The 19,656-nt window shown below is 46.8% G+C and overlaps 1 protein-coding gene across 2 annotated transcripts in view; it reads right to left on the bottom strand.

Moving 5' to 3' along the window:
- RAPGEF5 (Rap guanine nucleotide exchange factor 5) overlaps positions 1–18,965 on the bottom strand; it is a 174,163-nt gene extending 155,198 nt beyond the window's left edge. For both annotated transcript variants that reach the window (XM_082305523.1, XM_082305524.1), the window contains exon 1: positions 18,596–18,965. In XM_082305523.1, the coding sequence (XP_082161649.1) occupies positions 18,596–18,781 (186 nt within the window). In that variant the 5' untranslated portion in view covers positions 18,782–18,965. The remainder of the gene's footprint in view (positions 1–18,595) is intronic.
- Positions 18,966–19,656: the final 691 nt, after the last annotated feature.

The following is a 19,656-nucleotide window of genomic DNA, read 5'->3' as shown; positions in this document are numbered from 1 at the left end:
GTATATGGGTAACATGAAAAGCTGTAACTACAATGGTTGATAGTACCAACCTCCAAGCATCAGAGTATAAGGTATCTCTGGCTATTTGAAACCAGGGAAAAAAAAAAAAAACGAAAAAAAAAAAACACACCAATGTGGAAGGCAAGCTATACAACATTTGTCCACACACTCTCTTGAAAGCACAAGAAACTTTGTATCTGTGGCTAAAACAGCTACCTGTTAGATCAACCTTAAAACTTACAGATGTAGGACTAGATGAACCATCATCTTGAGCCACTACAGCATTTTGTATCTACACTAGCTTCCTCTGAAATAATTGGTTTGGTTTTTTTTAACAAAACCTCTACCAGTATAATGTAAATATTTATTGCCACATTGAATTGCAAATGATCAACTCAAAAATGGGACTTTTTAAGCAGGACTTCAGATAAATTCTCAGTTTATGCATACACTATACGAACTGGGGACAGACATATCAATGGAAAAAAAACCAAGAGACATCACTCCTGCTATTCAGCTTGGAGACTCACCAGTTTTAATGCATGTCCTGGCAACCTAAGAGACCTATTGATTTGCAGCCATTCATTCAAGAGCAGTGAAAGCCATAATTAGATAAATAGCTTTGGTATAACTAATCTGAAACTCATTTGTTTGGAGACTGTCTGTTTAATGAGATAAAACAAGAAAGCAAATATCTACTGAATGTTCCTCTTTGTATCCTTCAACACAATAATAAAAATATAAATAAAGAGGTATTCATTTAACTGCCATTATTATTTTTGCATTTTATGTATTTTATTCTAGCAATTGCTGTCAAAGGCAATTACAAAGATAATATTTATGAATAACTATGTTCTAACAGGCTGACCAGTTTTATCAATCTCTTTCATACATGTGGATACTGAGGAATAAAGAGAACAGGCCTTTTCATCATTTGTAAATACTCTTCGAGCTGACATAGCTTTATGATGGCATGTATGGTCTAAGTTTTTAAAGTATCCAAGTTTCATTTTTGGACATGACTATGCCATTCTTTGTGAACAGAAGTTAAATTCTTGTTAAGTTTTCAAAAGTGGTTATAACAATTAATCTAGCAGGATTATTATATTTTGTATCTCAACTAATTTTTTTCCAACAAATGATGAGGAAGACTACTTTAAAGAATTCCTGTGCATAATTCAGTGCTAGCACAGACAGATGTTACAGTTTATCCTTCTTAAGCTGAAACACGTTTAAGCTTGGGATATGCCGCGTCCTCACCTTTCTTCTTTGGCAGCTAACTACTAGATTCTGCTCTTGTTCCTTTAGGATTTGCATCTCCCATGAGTTTGGCCTTCCTTAACAAACTCTACAAATCTCGGTTTGTCCTGTAACATAGGTTCAGCAGCAGCCTCACAGCCCACACCCCCAGATTTGCTTTTGCTGCCAAGAGGCTTCAGGCGCTGCAGAAATGACAAACTGCAACAAAGCACTGGATTGTACACAAGCTGGGACCCAGACCAGATCTAAGGGATTCTTTTAGCTCATTCCTTCAGCCATCCAGTAAACAACAGCTTTGAGACTTCCAGAGCTAACCATGCGTGTGCATTGTTTTTCTCCCCTTCTTTCCATATTTTAAAAATCAATTTATGCATCACTGAAGTGCATTCACCTATGGGATGAAATGGAGCATCTGCTTAACAGTGTGCAGTAGCAGTCTATGACAGCAAATGATTACCACATCCATCTGAAATTACAAAGTGTTTTAGGATCACTGAGTCTAGCTCTCTTGGCCAGAACTTGGCCAGAAAACCACAATTAAATGCTTATCATCTTAAAAAAACAAATAAACAAAACCCAAACACGTGCTCTCGCTCTCCCTTCCCCTCCTTACCCCAAGCAACATCATAAATTCTTGATGCTCACAAGTGGTTTGGAGCTCAGTTTTCTGTGGTGGGGGGTTTTTTGTTGTTTGGTTGGTTTTTTTTTTCCAAAGTGGGGGGGCTGGGGTCAGGCAGCTTAATCCTAAATGCAGTACTTCCTCTGGTTTACTGCTCCTCAGTACTGACCTGCAGACTGCGTACTGTCTAGTGTATCACGAAGGGCATGGTTTGGCATACATCGCTTTGGCCAGTGGTATCACTGTAAGCAGCCACAGCCCCTTGCTTGGTGCTGCTTGCTCCACAGTCCCAGTGATGATGCTGACACACAACCTGCAGAGATGCTCAGAAGGGACAGCCACAGGAGAAGCTACCAGCAGATCACAATAAAGCACACACATATAAAACCCACTCCATAATTAAGCAACAAGACTGCTGAAGAGGCTCTGAACTATTTCTTTCCTTACTGCTCTAAGTCATGTAGCCCATGTGTGTCTCAGCCATACAAATATTTAGGTGTGAGGTTCAGGAAGCAAGGAAAGAAAGGTGCCCCCCCCCCGCCCAAAATCAAGGAAAAAAAGAAAGTTGCATTCTTCACAATCAATCTTTTAAAAAAGGCAAACTAAAAAACATCCATAATTTTAAGCTTTAATGGGTTAATTCAGTTCTAAATCTGAAGGAAAAAAAATATTATTGACGCTACAAATACAGCTTTACTGGTATTTATAGAGACTGAAGGGGTTTTTTTCCCCTCAATCAGCAGAATATTTTCTTTTTGCACTATAAAAAGTATATTGACTTTTAATCAGTTAGCCTGCTGTGTCCTCTCCAGGAAAATATCTTGTGAAAAAAGAATTCATCAGAATAAACTGTATACTATAGTATTTAAATATTAATAATTGACCCTAGCTTAATATAACAGCCATAAGTAGATCATTTTACAAGGTCAGACTAACCCAAGTCAAACCATAAGTTAACTGAGATAAAAGACACCGTGACAATTATGAATAGCTACTGCCTTTTACACCTGGAACTTGAAAACATTCAGATCCTGTTTCTATGGCTTTTAACTTTACAGCCCCAATGACTTAATTTTTATCCTTAAACTTTTGCCAAAATCGCAGATGTAATGAAAAATGTTTAAATCAAAAGGTGTCATACACATAAAGTTTATACAGCAGATACTAAAAAACAACCTAAAATATTCCACTGAAATGGATCTATGCATATGGACCCTACAGCATCTGCAAGGCAGCCTGATTTGGGAAAAAAGAGGTTTTGGAGTTTGTGCACAAAGAGCAGAGCAATGTATGGATGGCCCAGCTAAAACAGCCCTGAGGGACTAGAGAAGAATGGAGCACTCTCGCTCTGTCCAGAGTTAAAAGGTGCCCCATTTTCTTTCCAGTCCTACAGCACAATACTGAGCCCCAACTAACGCTAAGGCTCTTTTTCTAAGCAGGAATGTGAACCCCTAATAGAAGATGGCTCACATCCGCAGGAGACGACTGTGTGACCAGACCTACAGCACCTGGGTGCCTGGCGATCAAGCACAGGAACACGGTGAGACCCATCTGGGGTCTTGAGTAGTTCAGCAGAGCCAGACCAAAAGTCGGTGTACTGAACCCCACTGCTTCATACGCTGGCTGTTACACCCAGCACCCGTCTGGGGCGAGGTCAGAAACCACGGGTGGACAGGACCACTTCAGCTATAACTGAGTATGCAAGTTATATAGTATAAATATAAAGTTATATACTATAAGTTACACAGATAAGTATAAAGTTACATAGTATAAGTATAAAGTTACAAAGTATAAAGCTACATAGTATAAGTATAAAGAACAAGCAACTTCCTTTCCCATATGTGAAATATCACTGTAGTTGTTGTATATTCAGAATAAAACATCTATTTTATTACAATAACTTTCCATGAATTAGGTTGAAAAGATGGCATATTCTGCTTTCCTTTTTTTCCCCTGCTTTTAAAAAGGTATCGCCTCCTACTTTCAGCGTTTTCATCGGCATAAAAATACACAGCTTGTTTTGCAATTTCCTCACAGTGCAAATGGAATTCAAACCACTGGGGCCATATGAGTAACAACAGCTAAATACAAACCTTAACAGAGTTTGTCATAATTGTACAGTGCGGCGCTTGTTCATTCATCCAGGCGGCTGGGAAATCTAGCATGAATTAACCAATAATGCAGGTTTGCAACCAAGCAAATTAAAGTATACAATTCCATAAAGTGAATTTTGTTTATTTCCCTTTAAATATATAACTAAGGGGACAATCAGCTCACATTTAAATGGAGCCTTTCATCAAGATGTAACACTAGCAGAAATTTTGCAAATACTCAAACACATTCCTTTTAATTCCAATGGAGTTGATCTTATTTCCTACATAGATTGCCTTGATAGGTTTCCAAGCTACACATGGCAGCACCAGATCTGAGGATCTGCAGGCTATGTCCCTTAGAAACAGGACCAAAACCAAAAGTGAAAGTAGTGAGATCCTTGTTCAACCAGAATTAGAAAAACATGCAGGGCTGATTGATACTTTCTTTCGGAGTCCCTAACTGAAGGTGTTATTACTATTGCAGGAAAAGCATCACTTAAAGACTGAGCTTGGGCAAAATTTACTCAAGGTGTTTTCAGCTTGAGATTCATTTGCAGTGTGGGCAAGGGGTTAAAGACGAGACCATGTTTCATAGCAGCCGACTGTGGGTCAAAGACGGACTTACCAGGATATAGAATCATAGAATCATGGAATCGTTAAGGTTGGAAAGGACCTCTGAGATCATCGAGTCCAACCTGTTAACCTAACTGCCTGGTCCACCTCTAAACCATGTCCCTAAGCACCACATCCACACGTTTTTTGAATACTTCCAGGGACTGCGATTGCACCACTTCCCTGGGCAGTCTGTTCCAATGCCTAACCACTCTCTCCGTGAAGAAATTTTTCCTAATATCTAATCTAAATCTCGCCTGGCACAACTTGAGGCCACCTCCTCTCATCCTGTTGCTTGCTACCTGGGAGAAGAGACCGACCCCCACCTCACTACAACCTCCTTTCAGGTAGTTGTAGAGAGCAATAAGGTCTCCCCTCAGCCTCCTCTTCTCCAGGCTAAACAACCCCAGCTCCCTCAGCCGCTCCTCATAAGACTTGTGCTCTAGACCCTTCACCAGCCTCGTTGCCCTTCTCTGCACACGCTCCAGCATCTTAATGTCCTCCTTGTAGTGCGGGGCCCAAAACTGAACACAGTACTCAAGGTGCGGCCTCACCAGTGCCGAGTACAGGGGCACTATCACCTCCCTGGTCCTGCTGGCCACACTATTCCTGATACAAGCCAGGATGCCATTGGCCCTCTTGGCCACCTGAAGCACACTGCTGGCTCATGTTCAGCCGGCTGTCAGCCAACACCCCCAGGTCCTTTTCAGTCAGGCAGCTCTCCAACCACTCTTCCCCAAACCTGTAGCATTGCATGGGGTTGTTGTGACCCAAGTGCAGGACGCAGCACTGAGCCTTGTTGAACCTCATACAGTTGGCCCCGGCCCAACGATCCAGACTGTCCAGGTCCCTCTGTAGAGCCTTCCTACCTTCAGGCAGATCAACATATGGTCTGGCCAAAATAGAGAAAGGAAACTCAGAACCTGTCCCATAGCCTAGTGCGAGCTGCTGCATTTTTTTTCTGTGTCAAAGCGCCAATGTCAATTTTATGCACCTTCCATGAGCACGAGCCGCATGATGGCACCTCTTCCCCACTCGTTGGCAGCGGCACCTGCTAGTGCTGCACCTGGACCTTCCCAGGGATCCTAGAAAGCAGCTGAGATGTCAGTCCAGGCACTGCCAGCCTCACACCCAGTGCCAGTGTAAGATCACAGGCAGTGGGCATCATCCTGGCAACCAGACTAATCCCCAGCCTCAGGGAGAACAATAACTTTGCATTCTGCAAAACTTATTAGGTTACTTCCTAGGGCAAAAGAGTGGGTTTGCCTTTCATTTCATTCAACTGTAGTTAATCAAACCCAGGCATAATTTTTCAGATGTCATAACACATGGGCTAATTAAGAAGTATTCTCAATTTAATAATTCACTGAACACTGACTATGAAACAAATTATTATGCAAATAAACACAGGAGACACTGAAATTCCCCATCAGCTACCGTGGTCACTGTCGCTAAGCTATTTTACTCATTGCTTAACATTTCATGTGTCACCAGTCACAGACCTGACAAGTTAAAGGATACTGTGAAAGACAATTATCTTAATCAAATACATTTAGCAGGAATACATAATAAGCCTGATTACAATAGCAAAAATTCAAGACTACTTACCACGACTATTTTTAGTCACATAATAACTGCCAAAGTGATGGGGGTATTAAGTTACTGAGTAGAACCTCTATGGCAGGCTTTAAAGCAAAATGTAACCAATATCAATCAGCCTATTTCAATAATACTTCTGACAGTAAAACTTTTGATTCACTGAGCCAATCCAGTATTTTTTTGCACTGATTTCAGCCAGTACAGCATCTACACACTACAACACCGCATCTTTGTAATGCAGGAGAAACTCCAAAATTAAAGCCTCTCTAGTATATATATACACATAGGTACCAGAACAATTGTTCTGCTGATTTTTTTCTCCTCTTCTCATTAACAACACTTGTCAAATGAGCATAAAGGTGCTAATGAAATATGTTGATGGCACAAAATTGGAAGCATTGTCAAAACAAATGTAAGCAGAATGGCATAAAGGAAAATTAGGTGACTTCAAGGACTGGAATATTAGGAAAAGAATGTAACTCAGCAGCATGAAAGACAAGGTGTCCTGGTTTCAGCTGGGATAGAGTTAATTTTCTTCTTAGTAGCTGGTATAGTGCTGTGTTTTGGATTTAGGATGAGAATAATGTTGATAACACACTGATGTTTTAGTTGTTGCTAAGTAGTGCTCACACCAGTCAAGGACTTTTCAGCTTCCCATGCTCTGCCCGGTGCACAAGAAGCTGGGAGGGGACACAGCCAGGACAGCTGACCCAGACTGGCCAAAGGGCTATCCCATACCATATGACATCATGCTCAGTATATAAACTGAGGAGAGCTGGCCGGAGGGGAAGGGCGATTGCTGTTCAGGAACGGGCTGGGCATCGTCGGTGGGTGGTGAGCAATTGTGTCGTGTATCACTTGCTTTACATTATTATTATTGTATTATATTATTATTATTACTACTATTCTATTTCATTTTACTTCAATTATTAAACTGTTCTTATCTCAACCCACGAGTTTTTCTGACTTTCACCCTACCAATTTTCTCCCCTACCCCACCGGGGGGGGGGGGGGGGAGTGAGCGAGCGGCTGTGTGGTGCATAGTTGCTGGCTGGGGTTAAACCACGACAGTCCTTTTTGGCGCCCAACGTGGGGCACGAAGGGTTTGAGATAATAACAGATCAATCAGAGTGTATTAAGGAATTTGTATCTGTTAACAGTTGGTGGTCATAATATTGATTCATCTGCACCATGCTCTTGTTTTTGCAGTACGTGTTAAAGTTTGGTGCTGGGTGTTGCAGTTTGCTGTGCTCTGCCGTGATTAGTGGTGTTTTGCCTGGGAGATTTGTTATTAAAACACTGACCTTGAGCGCTATCTGGTATTTGGGTTCTGTACTGAAGCCATTACTGTACTGCAGGTACCACCTCATGGAGACAATTAGCAATTATACCTCTTCCTCTGAGAAGTTTTTTATGGAGGAAATACAGAATGGCACCTTCGCTGCCTTCTTCGATGATGTTTCCTCCTTCATTACAACAACTTTTTTGTATCTTGAACATCCTTGGGTAGTTAAGATATATCTATTGATAGTTCTTGGGAATATTGTTTCGGCTTTGTCTAAGGTTAATGAGCATTTTAAGAATATCATCCAGAGATCTGCCCCAAGGCTGGATAGTTATGAGTGGCAGGGGGTGTGGGAGAGTATGGGCAAATGCCTAGGACGGTGGGCCCCTCCAGTGTTTTGGAATTTCACCCCTGAACAAGTGCAGAATCCTGAAAAATTAGTAGAACATTTAGAGAAAGTATGTTGTCATCTTGACAGTCCTAGGGAGACACAAATTACTACAATGTGCTGGGGCCTAGCCCATGCCTACCGAGCCCTATTCAACACTATTCAGAACCCTCAAGGGGAAGAGAAGGTCTCTGGATCTGACAACAAAACGACGGGTGCTGTGGTTATGCCAGCCCCAGCGACGAGCACTGCCGATACGCCAGCCCCTGTGATGGGCGCTGTGGCTATGCCAGTCCCGGTAACAGGCGCTGTGGCTACACCAGAGAACCAATCTGTACCAGTATCAGTCGCCCCTACACAGAAGAAAAAATACACGAGAAAATCAACTCGTTTAGTAAGGGCTGATGATGAACCAGGGCCATCACAAGAACAGGAGGAGGAAGAGGCAGAACCCACAAATGAGATGGTAACAACCCGATCTCTGTCCCTGAGTGAGCTGCGAGATATGCAAAAGGATTTTAGTCGTCATCCAGGCGAGCACATCATCACTTGGCTGCTCCGATGCTGGGATAATGGGGCCAGTAGCCTGGAATTAGAGGGTAGGGAAGCCAAGCAGCTGGGATCCATTTCTAGGGAAGGGGGCATTGACAAAGTGATTGGAAAAGGGGCAAAAGTCCTCAGCCTCTGGAGGCGACTTCTGGCAGCTGTGAAGGAAAGGTATCCCTTCAAGGAAGATTTTTTATGTCAGCCAGGCAAGTGGACCACCATGGAGAGAGGTATCCAATACCTGAGAGAATTAGCCGTGCTAGAGGTGATGCATAATGACTTAAACAATGAGCAGTTATCCAAAGATCCAGATGAAGCCCAGTGCACACGATCCATGTGGCGGAAGTTTTTACGGGGCGCACCATCATCGTATGCAAACTCTCTGGCAGTAATGACCTGGAAAGATGAAGAGGCACCAACAGTGGAAGAATTGGCTGGCCAACTCCGACAATACGAAGAAAGTCTCTCTTCCTCCCTACGGTCCTGCGTCTCGGCTGTGGAGAAACTGCCTGATGTGATAGCTGAGAAATTATCCCGGGAGCTCCAGCGATTCAAAGAGGACATGTCCTACTCCTCACCTGTACGGACCAGTATCTCAGCCATCAGGAGTAAGCATCCCTCTCTTCAAGAGAGAAGATATAGTGAATACACACCACGGGCCACCCTGTGGTTTATTCTGCGTGACCATGGAGAGGACATGAGGAAGTGGGATGGAAAATCTACCTCGACCTTAGAGGCACAAGTACGTGAGTTGCAAGGAAAAACAATTACAAAAGGTGGTTCTTCCAGGAAAATTGCTGCTCCAGTTTCCAGTGAGCAGTTCCCCAGACAGGGCAGAAGGGCTGATTTTGCTTCCGATCTCAATAAAGGGATTTTTGATTCGCATTTACAAGAAGTGAGTAACGAACGCTATGACCAGGACTAGAGGGGCCCTGCCTCCAGCCAGGTGGAGGAAAGGGATAACTGGGTGTACTGGAGTGTGTGGATTCGATGGCCTGGCACATCAGACCCACAGGAGTATAAGGCTTTAGTAGACACCGGTGCACAATGTACCCTAATGCCATCAAGCTATGAAGGGGCAGAACCCATCTGTATTTCTGGAGTGACAGGGGGATCCCAACAGCTGACTGTATTGGAGGCTGAAGTGAGCTTAACCGGGAAGGAGTGGCAGAAGCACCCCATTGTGACTGGCCCAGAGGCACCGTGCATCCTTGGCATAGACTACCTCAGGAGAGGGTATTTCAAAGACCCAAAAGGGTACCGGTGGGCTTTTGGTATAGCTGCCTTGGAGACAGAGGAAATTAAACAGCTGTCTACCCTGCCTGGTCTCTCGAAGGACCCTTCTGTTGTGGGGTTGCTGAGAGTCAAAGAACAACAAGTGCCAATCGCTACCACAACAGTGCACCGGTGGCAATATCGCACCAGTAGAGACTCCCTGATTCCCATCCATAAGCTGATTTGCCAACTGGAGAGCCAAGGAGTGATCAGCAAGACTCGCTCACCCTTTAACAGTCCCATATGGCCAGTGCAAAAGTCTAATGGAGAGTGGAGACTAACAGTAGACTATCGGGGCCTGAATGAAGTCACGCCGCCACTGAGTGCTGCCGTGCCGGACATGCTAGAACTTCAATATGAACTGGAGTCAAAGGCAGCCAAGTGGTATGCCACAATTGACATCGCTAATGCGTTTTTCTCAATCCCTTTGGCGGCAGAGTGCAGGCCACAGTTTGCTTTCACTTGGAGGGGGGTCCAGTACACCTGGAATCGACTGCCCCAGGGGTGGAAACACAGCCCCACCATTTGCCATGGACTGATCCAGACTGCACTGGAACAGGGTGGGGCTCCGGAACATCTGCAATACATTGATGACATCATCGTGTGGGGCAACACAGCAGAAGAAGTTTTTGAGAAAGGGAAGCAAATAGTCCAAATCCTTTTGGAGGCTGGCTTTGCCATAAAACAAAGTAAGGTCAAGGGACCTGCACAGGAGATCCAGTTTTTAGGAATAAAATGGCAAGATGGGTGTCGTCAGATCCCAATGGATGTGATCAACAAAATAACAGCCATGTCCCCACCAACCAGCAAAAAGGAAACACAGGCTTTCTTGGGCGTTGTGGGTTTTTGGAGAATGCATATTCCAAATTACAGTCTCATCGTAAGTCCTCTCTATCAAGTGACCCGGAAGAAGAACAATTTCAAATGGGGCCCTGAGCAACGACAAGCCTTTGAACAAATTAAACAGGAGATAGTCCATGCAGTAGCCCTTGGGCCAGTCCGGGCAGGACAAGATATTAAAAATGTGCTCTACACTGCAGCCGGGGAGAATGGTCCTACCTGGAGCCTCTGGCAGAAAGCACCAGGGGAGATTCGAGGTCGACCCCTAGGGTTTTGGAGTCGGGGATACAGAGGATCCGAGGATGGCTATACTCCAACTGAAAAAGAGATATTAGCAGCCTATGAAGGGGTTCGAGCCGCTTTGGAAGTGGTTGGTACTGAAGCACAGCTCCTCTTGGCACCCCGACTGCCAGTGTTGGGCTGGATGTTCAAAGGGAGGGTCCCCTGTACACATCATGCAACTGATGCTACATGGAGTAAGTGGGTCGCACTGATTACACAACGGGCTCGAATAGGAAACCCCAGTCGCCCGGGAATCTTGGAAGTGATCATGGACTGGCCAGAAAGCAAAGATTTTGGAATATCACCAGAGGAGGAGGTGACGCGTGCTGAGGAGGCCCCACCATATAATAAACTATCAGAAAATGAGAAGCAATATGCCCTGTTCACTGATGGGTCCTGTCATCTTGTGGGGAAACATCGGAGGTGGAAAGCTGCTGTATGGAGTCCTGTACGACAAGTTGCAGAAACTGCTGAAGGAGAAGGTGAATCAAGTCAGTTTGCAGAGGTGAAAGCCATCCAGCTTGCTTTAGATATTGCCGAACGAGAAAAGTGGCCAATGCTCTATCTCTATACTGACTCATGGATGGTGGCAAATGCCCTGTGGGGATGGTTACAGCAATGGAAGCAGAGCAACTGGCAGCGCAGAGGCAAACCCATCTGGGCTGCTGCATTGTGGCAAGATATTGCTGCCCGGATAGAGAACCTGGTTGTAAAAGTACGTCATGTAGATGCTCACGTACCCAAGAGTCGGGCCACTGAAGAATATCAAAACAATCAGCAGGTGGATCAGGCTGCTAAGATTGAAGTGGCTCAAGTGGACCTGGACTGGCAACATAAGGGTGAATTATTTCTAGCTCGGTGGGCTCATGACACCTCAGGCCACCAAGGAAGAGATGCAACATATAGATGGGCTCGTGATCGAGGGGTGGACCTGACCATGGACACTATTGCACAGGTTATCCATGAATGCGAAACATGCGCTGCAATCAAGCAAGCCAAGCGGTTCAAGCCTCTCTGGTATGGAGGACGATGGCTGAAATATAAATATGGGGAGACCTGGCAGATTGATTATATCACACTCCCACAAACCCGCCAAGGCAAGCGCCATGTGCTTACAATGGTGGAAGCAACCACTGGATGGCTGGAAACATATCCCATGCCCCATGCCACCGCCCGGAACACTATCCTGGGCCTTGAAAAGCAAGTCCTATGGCGACATGGCACCCCAGAAAGAATTGAGTCAGATAACGGAACTCATTTCCGAAACAGCCTCATAGACACCTGGGCCAAAGAGCATGGCATTGAGTGGGTATATCACATCCCCTATCATGCACCAGCCTCCGGGAAAATCGAACGATACAAGGGACTGTTAAAGACTACACTAAAAGCAATGGGCGGTGGGACATTCAAACACTGGGATACACATTTAGCAAAGGCCACTTGGTTAGTCAACACTAGGGGATCTGCCAATCGAGCTGGCCCTGCCCAGTCAAGACTTTTACGTACTGTAGAGGGCGATAAAGTCCCTGTAATCCACCTAAAAAATATGACAGGGAAGACGGTCTGGGTTACTCCTGCTTCAGGCAGAGGTAAGCCCATTCACGGAATTGCTTTTGCTCAAGGACCTGGATGTACTTGGTGGGTGATGCAGGACGATGGGGAAGTCCGATGTGTACCTCAAGGGGATTTGATTTTGGGTGAAAATAGCCAATGAACTGAATTGTATAATGTTAGTTGCTATATAATACTGGATGTCATCACTACTATGGTTGCTATATGCCATATCAACAGTATACAGTAAGAATCACCCAAATTAATGAAGAATGAACTTTGAGGAAACCGAGCAAAGTACAGAGGTGATGGAACCAGAACTGGCTTCAGCATGCAACAATCTAACACCACACACCATCTCTCCTGCCCTGAAAGACTGTTATGACAGATGAAGCCCAAAGTCATGGACTAAATGAACTCAACAAACATTTGTGGAGGGATAGCCTATAGACTAGGAAAACTATATCTATATGTGTGTGTGTATATATATTTATATATATAAATATATCAAAAGACTGGAAAAGCGGTAGTGATTAATTGGAATGTATTTGAAAGTGTAAGACCTGGGCATGACGTATATGGTATGGAATAAGGGGTGGATACTGTCCTGGTTTCAGCTGGGATAGAGTTAATTTTCTTCTTAGTAGCTGGTATAGTGCTGTGTTTTGGATTTAGGATGAGAATAATGTTGATAACACACTGATGTTTTAGTTGTTGCTAAGTAGTGCTCACACCAGTCAAGGACTTTTCAGCTTCCCATGCTCTGCCCGGTGCACAAGAAGCTGGGAGGGGGCACAGCCAGGACAGCTGACCCAGACTGGCCAAAGGGCTATCCCATACCATATGACATCATGCTCAGTATATAAACTGAGGAGAGCTGGCCGGAGGGGAAGGGCGATTGCTGTTCAGGAACAGGCTGGGCATCGTCGGTGGGTGGTGAGCAATTGTGTCGTGTATCACTTGCTTTACATTATTATTATTGTATTATATTATTATTATTACTACTATTCTATTTCATTTTACTTCAATTATTAAACTGTTCTTATCTCAACCCACGAGTTTTTCTGACTTTCACCCTACCAATTTTCTCCCCTACCCCACCGGGGGGGGGGGGGGGAGTGAGCGAGCGGCTGTGTGGTGCATAGTTGCTGGCTGGGGTTAAACCACGACACAAGGTCACTCAGGCACTACTAAGATGGGGAGCTGCCAACAAAAATGTGGACTGCTATAAATGTCAGTCGTTTGTGGGAAGATTACCTGAGTATAAGGTAGATCTATATGCTTGGCTCAATCAAAATGTAACTATCAACCACCAACATAATGTAGCCATGGAAAGAAGTACTGGAAATTCTGAGTATTTCCAGCAGGGAATTTCTAATGTCCTGGCAAAACCTCATCTACAACACTATGGTTTCCCCAATCACAGGATGAATTGATTGAAAGTAACTTGAATGACATAAGCAACCGAAAGCTGCTTACAAGAGATGAATAAAAGTTTAGCAAAATGTAGGTTGAGAGGTTTGGATACTTCATTTAATTAAAACAGATTGCATATAATTTGATTTTTTTCCTCTGCCAAAGAAGAGTTGTCTCCAACAGCATGACAACTGCCAGTGCCAGAATATATGATAGATATCTCTAATATGCTCCAACCCTCCAGCTATTTTCAGCTTGGGAACCTTCTGTGCCTGATGAGGATTATGTATGTTCAATACATTTCTCTTCCATGAACTTCTCCAGTCTCACCCTGAACTCATGTAAACTTTTAGCACCCATACCCTAACTCGTGTGGTTTATTTTCAACCTGTATCCTTACAGTCAGTTTACATCCCGACACGCACATACAGCAAAGCTGTCACTCAAAATAGAGCTAAGGTGAAGACAGTCTGAGAACACTTGCCTGGTTGAAGACCTTTAGGAACCTCACAAAAGTCATTGCAAGGTCTCAGAAAAGAAAATAGTCATGGTATCTCTTCAACTTGCAGCAAGCCAAAAGGCATGTCCCATGGTGAAGGTTTGTACAGGCCAGCAAGATCTTTCACAATATCCGAGTAATAAGGTTTGACACTATGACGCCCAAAAGGTTTTCCAGGTCCACTACCGTGACAGAGAGTAACATCCATGCTCACATATAACAACAGTATTTTGCTTGTGTGTAAATGTGAACCTAGAAAGCAGAAGAGGTCATTAAAAATGTGTGTGTGTCTGTGTGCATATGCAAGGTAGTTCCTCCTCTGACTTCTGAGCGCTTCCCTGCTCTCCCAGGAGGCACTCAGGAGTGGCATTAGCTCCATTAAGAGTCCGACTGAGTGTTGTGAAAAGGATTTTTGGCATGACGGAGCGACTGCTGCACCGATGTGCTTGCAGGACCTCGCTGCTGGCCTTCCTGGTGCTTCCAGGGGCAGGGACCCATATTTCATCACTAATTACAAGAAAAAGGGGAGGAGGGGAAGACATCTTTGGCAAGCACGAGGAAGAACAGCAAAGATAGTTCACAACCAAAATACTCATGCTTACTACATGTACGCTTAACACATACCTCAAGGAGGCAAACTAGGAAACAGAAGGGTCCCACTTTCCAAAGATTTTGAGAAAGCACATGGCAGAGGGGAACGGTTCCACAGGGCACAGCATCCTACCACAGCACATCCCTCCTCTGCCTCTGCACAAGCTCTGACACACACACAACTACCACAGCTTGGATCCACAGATTGCATCATTTTCTGCTGTTTTATCCAGCAGAAGCAAAGAAGCACCAAGCAGAGGATGAAGAGTAAAACCCACAGCTCGCAGTTCACTGTGCAACTGCAGCTTAACCCCCAGTGCCATCTCGGACATCTGTGCTACACCTGCCCTAAGACCGAATTTAAGAAAAACCACCATCAGGGACAAGGCCAATGTCCAGTTCAAAGTGCAGAAGCTTTAAAAAAAAAGCATTGGGCTTCCCTAGCAAAGGAAGTGGAGGTTAGTTTTATCTGTTATCAAACAGTCTAGTGCCAAGGGCCAAGGACTGAGAAGCCTAAACAGATTTTAAAAATTTATTCCACCCCATACTGGTTTGCCAAATTTCTTCCATTTTTCTATACTACCCTCTACTACGCAATGCTTTCCTCCCCACTGCACCACAGGAACTATTTGAACAGCATGCAGTGAAGTACATCCTTAAAACAATTATAGCACCCTTAACACATCCATTATATTTTATTATCCATAGTCCCCAAGCATGCACGCATGCAGATTATCCCTGCTTTATAGATGAGGAAGCAAACTGCACTGCAGGCGGTCCCTCAGCAAGTCAGCATCAGAGGCAGACCCCTTGCTCAGGGGTCATAATATTTTTCTAGGAAATTAAACAAGCCAGAATTTCAGCTGGTCAGCATTTACTTGAAAACAGCTCACCTAAGTGAGCAACATTCCTGATGAAACCAGCTGGACAAATAAGACTCTCAGCTTGGCGTTTGAACAAACAAAAAAGCACAAAGAAAAAGTCACTGGAGAGGAAGATCAGACTAAATTTTTTTCAAAGGGGATAGAGGGAATGGAGATTTCATAAGCAAACAAAATCCTCTAAAATTAACTTTGAATTAACTTGAAATACTTTTTTGAGGTGGAAAAAAAAAGGGATCTTTGTTTCGTATTTGTGTTACTCAACCTTCCTCCAACCTTATTTTAAGGCTTTAAGAGTCACATTTAAAATGGAAAGTATATTAAAAATGCTGCATTTTATTATTCTAACATATCCCTTCCCTCTCCCAAATACTGTCATTTTCAGGGTTGAAGTTATTCTCCACATGAAATAGAAATGGAATTTTAGGGGCACGACACTTTTCACATATTTCTAAGGGTAAAAGGCACATGCACGGAGCAGACAGGAATCAAGACAGGGCACTGCTAACAGAGCCAGACTGCTCCCTGGAGAAGCGCACGTGTGGAAGAGGCCCTCCATGCCCTTCAAGGTGTTTCCAAAGGGAACAAGTGACGTTAACATCACTACTGGACTCCTAGCATGACCTGTGCCTCAGAACACCCCACTAGGCACCTGCGCTGCTGAATAATTCCAGCTGCAGGAGAATCCCTGCAAACCCAGAGACAGCAGAGCACAGCAGTCCCACTCTCCACAGAGGACCAAGCCACCGGCCAGAAGGTCCTGCTGGAGCCATACAGCATCTCCACTCAGCGTTGCCCGCTGATCCAAGATCTGCAGGGCTGACTCCAGACTGACTTACAAACTCACCGTCCTCCCTCCAGCCTTCTTCCTACCAGGACAGACAGTTCAAGAAAAACTTTGCAAGATGGCCCACAGGGTACTGGGAAGGTGAAGCCCCAGACGACACCACCACTAAATCTGTCACGCTGTGTTTGCTGGTCCGTAACGCAGCACATCAGCAAAGACAGGCAGAGCCTCAGCTGGGACTGCGTTAAGCAAGACAAGACCAAGGCTTCAGCAAGCACAACTGAGCTGCACAACCCAGGAGCTACCCAGGCTTCTCACCCGGGTGTTAACTCACCCACTCCAAATATTTACAGAGTAACTGTTGTACCACTCACTTGTCAAATGCTTTCAGTAGCGGTGAGAAATAACCATGAGGATAAACCTGAGCCTGCTCTGCATGGCATCGCCCTGAAGCGTCACAATTTGTTGTGCTAGAACAGTATTTCAGACCTGCCAACAAACCAACACCGTTACCAGCAGCGGTTCTGCACTGCTTCTTACCTCCTCATTGCACACTTACTCCACTTCTTTGGTAGTATGCTTTTAAAGTGGAACAAATTAAACTCAATTCAGAAAAGGTCTCGTCTTCGTTGGAAGACAGCTATCTGCCATAAACATCCTGTTAGGGCACAGCAAGACTTGGCTATTTAAAATTATATGAATCCCCTTAGGTCTGTGTTCATATGGACACTTGTCAAGTGGATAACAATTATTTCACCTGAACGATAAAAATCATTAGGCATCTCCATGCAAACTAGTCTTTATTCAGTGGGTTAAGTTAACTTGAGGAAAGAAACTTATTCTAGAACAGGACACTGAATCAAAACATTACTTAGAAATAGCTATTCTGCTGTAAATTTATATACTACCTTAATCCTATTTATCTGCCTTGCATGCATATCTTCTTATAACAAAGCATTCACCCAGGAAGTTTGGCTTTAAATTCTTACCCTACTGTATTTCACAACAACTTCCCCATGCAGAGCAAGCATTTATTTACATAGGTAAAGTACTGCAAAGTTGATGTGTACAAATACGCATCATGTTGATTTCCCCCCACTAACTCCCTACACAGGCATTTATCAGTGCACCAAAACCACACAGCAGCTCAGTTGATTCCCCAGGTAGACAAACCCAACCCCGTGTAGGTAAACACAACCCCTTCATTTCAACTACTCAGAGGGTGGGTTTCAGTCCAGTTTTGGCCTGCAGGTAAGCTTTGCCGTGCCCCGATGGCAATCCCACCCCCGTGGCATGGCTCCAGTCACGACAGGGAGACTTCAGAGGCACAAGCAGCCGCTCACCACCGTGGCTCCCAGCTGCAGCGGTGTCACACCGTGCTTCGCCAGGGCGCTGCTTCCTACCAAACCACCCCTGTACCGTCAGCCTTTCTAAAGATGAGCGAACTTGAGTGAAATTCGGTTAGGGATTGCCACGGTGCCCACCTGACCCCACGGCCTCAGCCTCTGGAGGCACACGAGGCTGGAGGCAGAGCGCACCCAGAAAGGCTTCAAAAACGTGGGTGCACGCTGAAGTTCACTGCTTTAACACGCGTTTGTGCAAGCGTACGAGCACACCTGCGCAGCATCTCCTGACAAGGCAGGAGGATGCATTGGCCCACACAAGTTCTGCCACATGGAGGGGAAAAGGAGGGAAGAGCAGAGCCACAGGAGGAGCCCAGAGCTGGGGGCAGGGGCGCGCACCCACCCAGACTGGTATTTCGTTTTTTACCAGAGCCGGCAGCGACGGGCCGAGCCCGGGGCCGGCCTGCGGGCACCCCCGCCCGGGGGCCGCCGAGGTGCCGCCGCGCCGCGGAGCCGCCGATCGCCCTCCCTCCCTCCCTGCCGCCCGCCCGCCCGGCGGCCCCGCGGAGGCCCCTCACCGCCGCCCGGCCGGGGGCGCTGCGGGCGCCGCCCCGCCTGCCCCGGGCACGGCCGCCCGGCGGGCAGGGCGGGGGGCGGCCCCGGCGGGCCGGCGGCGGAGGCGCTGCCGCGGGCCGCCCGCCGGCTCCCTCCCTCCCTCAGTCGCTCACCCGGCCGGCGGCGCTCTTCCTCCGCAGCGTCAGCCCGCTCCGCAGCAGCGCCGGCAGGTCCCGCAGCTTCTGCCGCAGCTGCACCGGCGGCGGCGGCGGCTCGTGGGCTCCGCCGCCGGGGCTCCAGCTGCGGGCCAGCTCCGCGCCCTCACACGGCGACGGCATCTTCACGGAGCCCACGGCCATGCCGCATCCCTGCCGGGCTGCGGCGCGCAGACACGCTCGCCCGCCCGCTCTGCCCGCCCGCCTTCCCCTCGCGTCGCCCCAGCCCCGCTCCCACCCACAGGCAGGAGGCAGGCAGGCAGGCAGCAGGCAGGCAGGCAGCAGGCAGGCAGGCACCGCTCCCACACCTTCCCCCGGCTGCGCCGAGCGCGGCCCCCGCACGCCGCGGCCCCGCCGGGCGGGCAGGAAGGGCCCCGCCGCGGCGGGCAGCCCCGGGCGGCGCAGGAAGCCCCGGCGGCCCTCCGCCTCTCCCGCCCCGCGCCGCGGCTCGGCTCCGGCAGCGATAAAGTGCAGGTAATGAGGAGGGTGGAGGAGGCGCGGGCGGGAAGAGGCAGAAAGTCCTGTTAACTCCTTTGCGCTCGGGGACCGCCGCCCCGGCCGTGTCCCCACCTCTCCCGGTGGCCTGCGCCCAGCACAGACCCCGTGCCCACGGGGGGGACACGGGGAGGAGGCGGCGGGTCCCAGCTGAGGTGAGAGGAGTTCAGGCTCCTCCGGGGGCTGGGCGGTCTCTGCTCGCTCCCGGAGGGTGTCGAGGCCAGGCTGGAGAAAGCCCCGAGCTGAGCCTGCCGGGGCTGGAGGCTTCCCGGGGTCCCCCCTGCCCGAGTCACCCTATGATCCCCAGGGCTTATTGATGGCTGTAAGGGGTGAAGCGCTTCCCTGCTCCCTTCCCAGTGGGTTCCTGACTCGGTGAGGTGTTTTGTCCTCCATGTCAGCATTGATACTGGAGAAACAGCAGTTCATCCCAGGTGAATGACTTGCTTCCAGTCATTCGGGTAATCCCTGGAAGGGAACGCTCAATGCCAGAAACCAGTTCCTTTACTCTTTATATAAGGAAGAAA

Source organism: Platalea leucorodia (genome assembly GCF_965183815.1).
Source record: "Platalea leucorodia genome assembly, chromosome: 1".
In the NCBI taxonomy this organism is placed as follows: Eukaryota; Metazoa; Chordata; class Aves; order Pelecaniformes; family Threskiornithidae; genus Platalea; species Platalea leucorodia.
The sequence above is the reverse complement of the archived record's forward strand: the minus strand, read 5'-3'. Positions and strand labels throughout refer to the sequence as shown.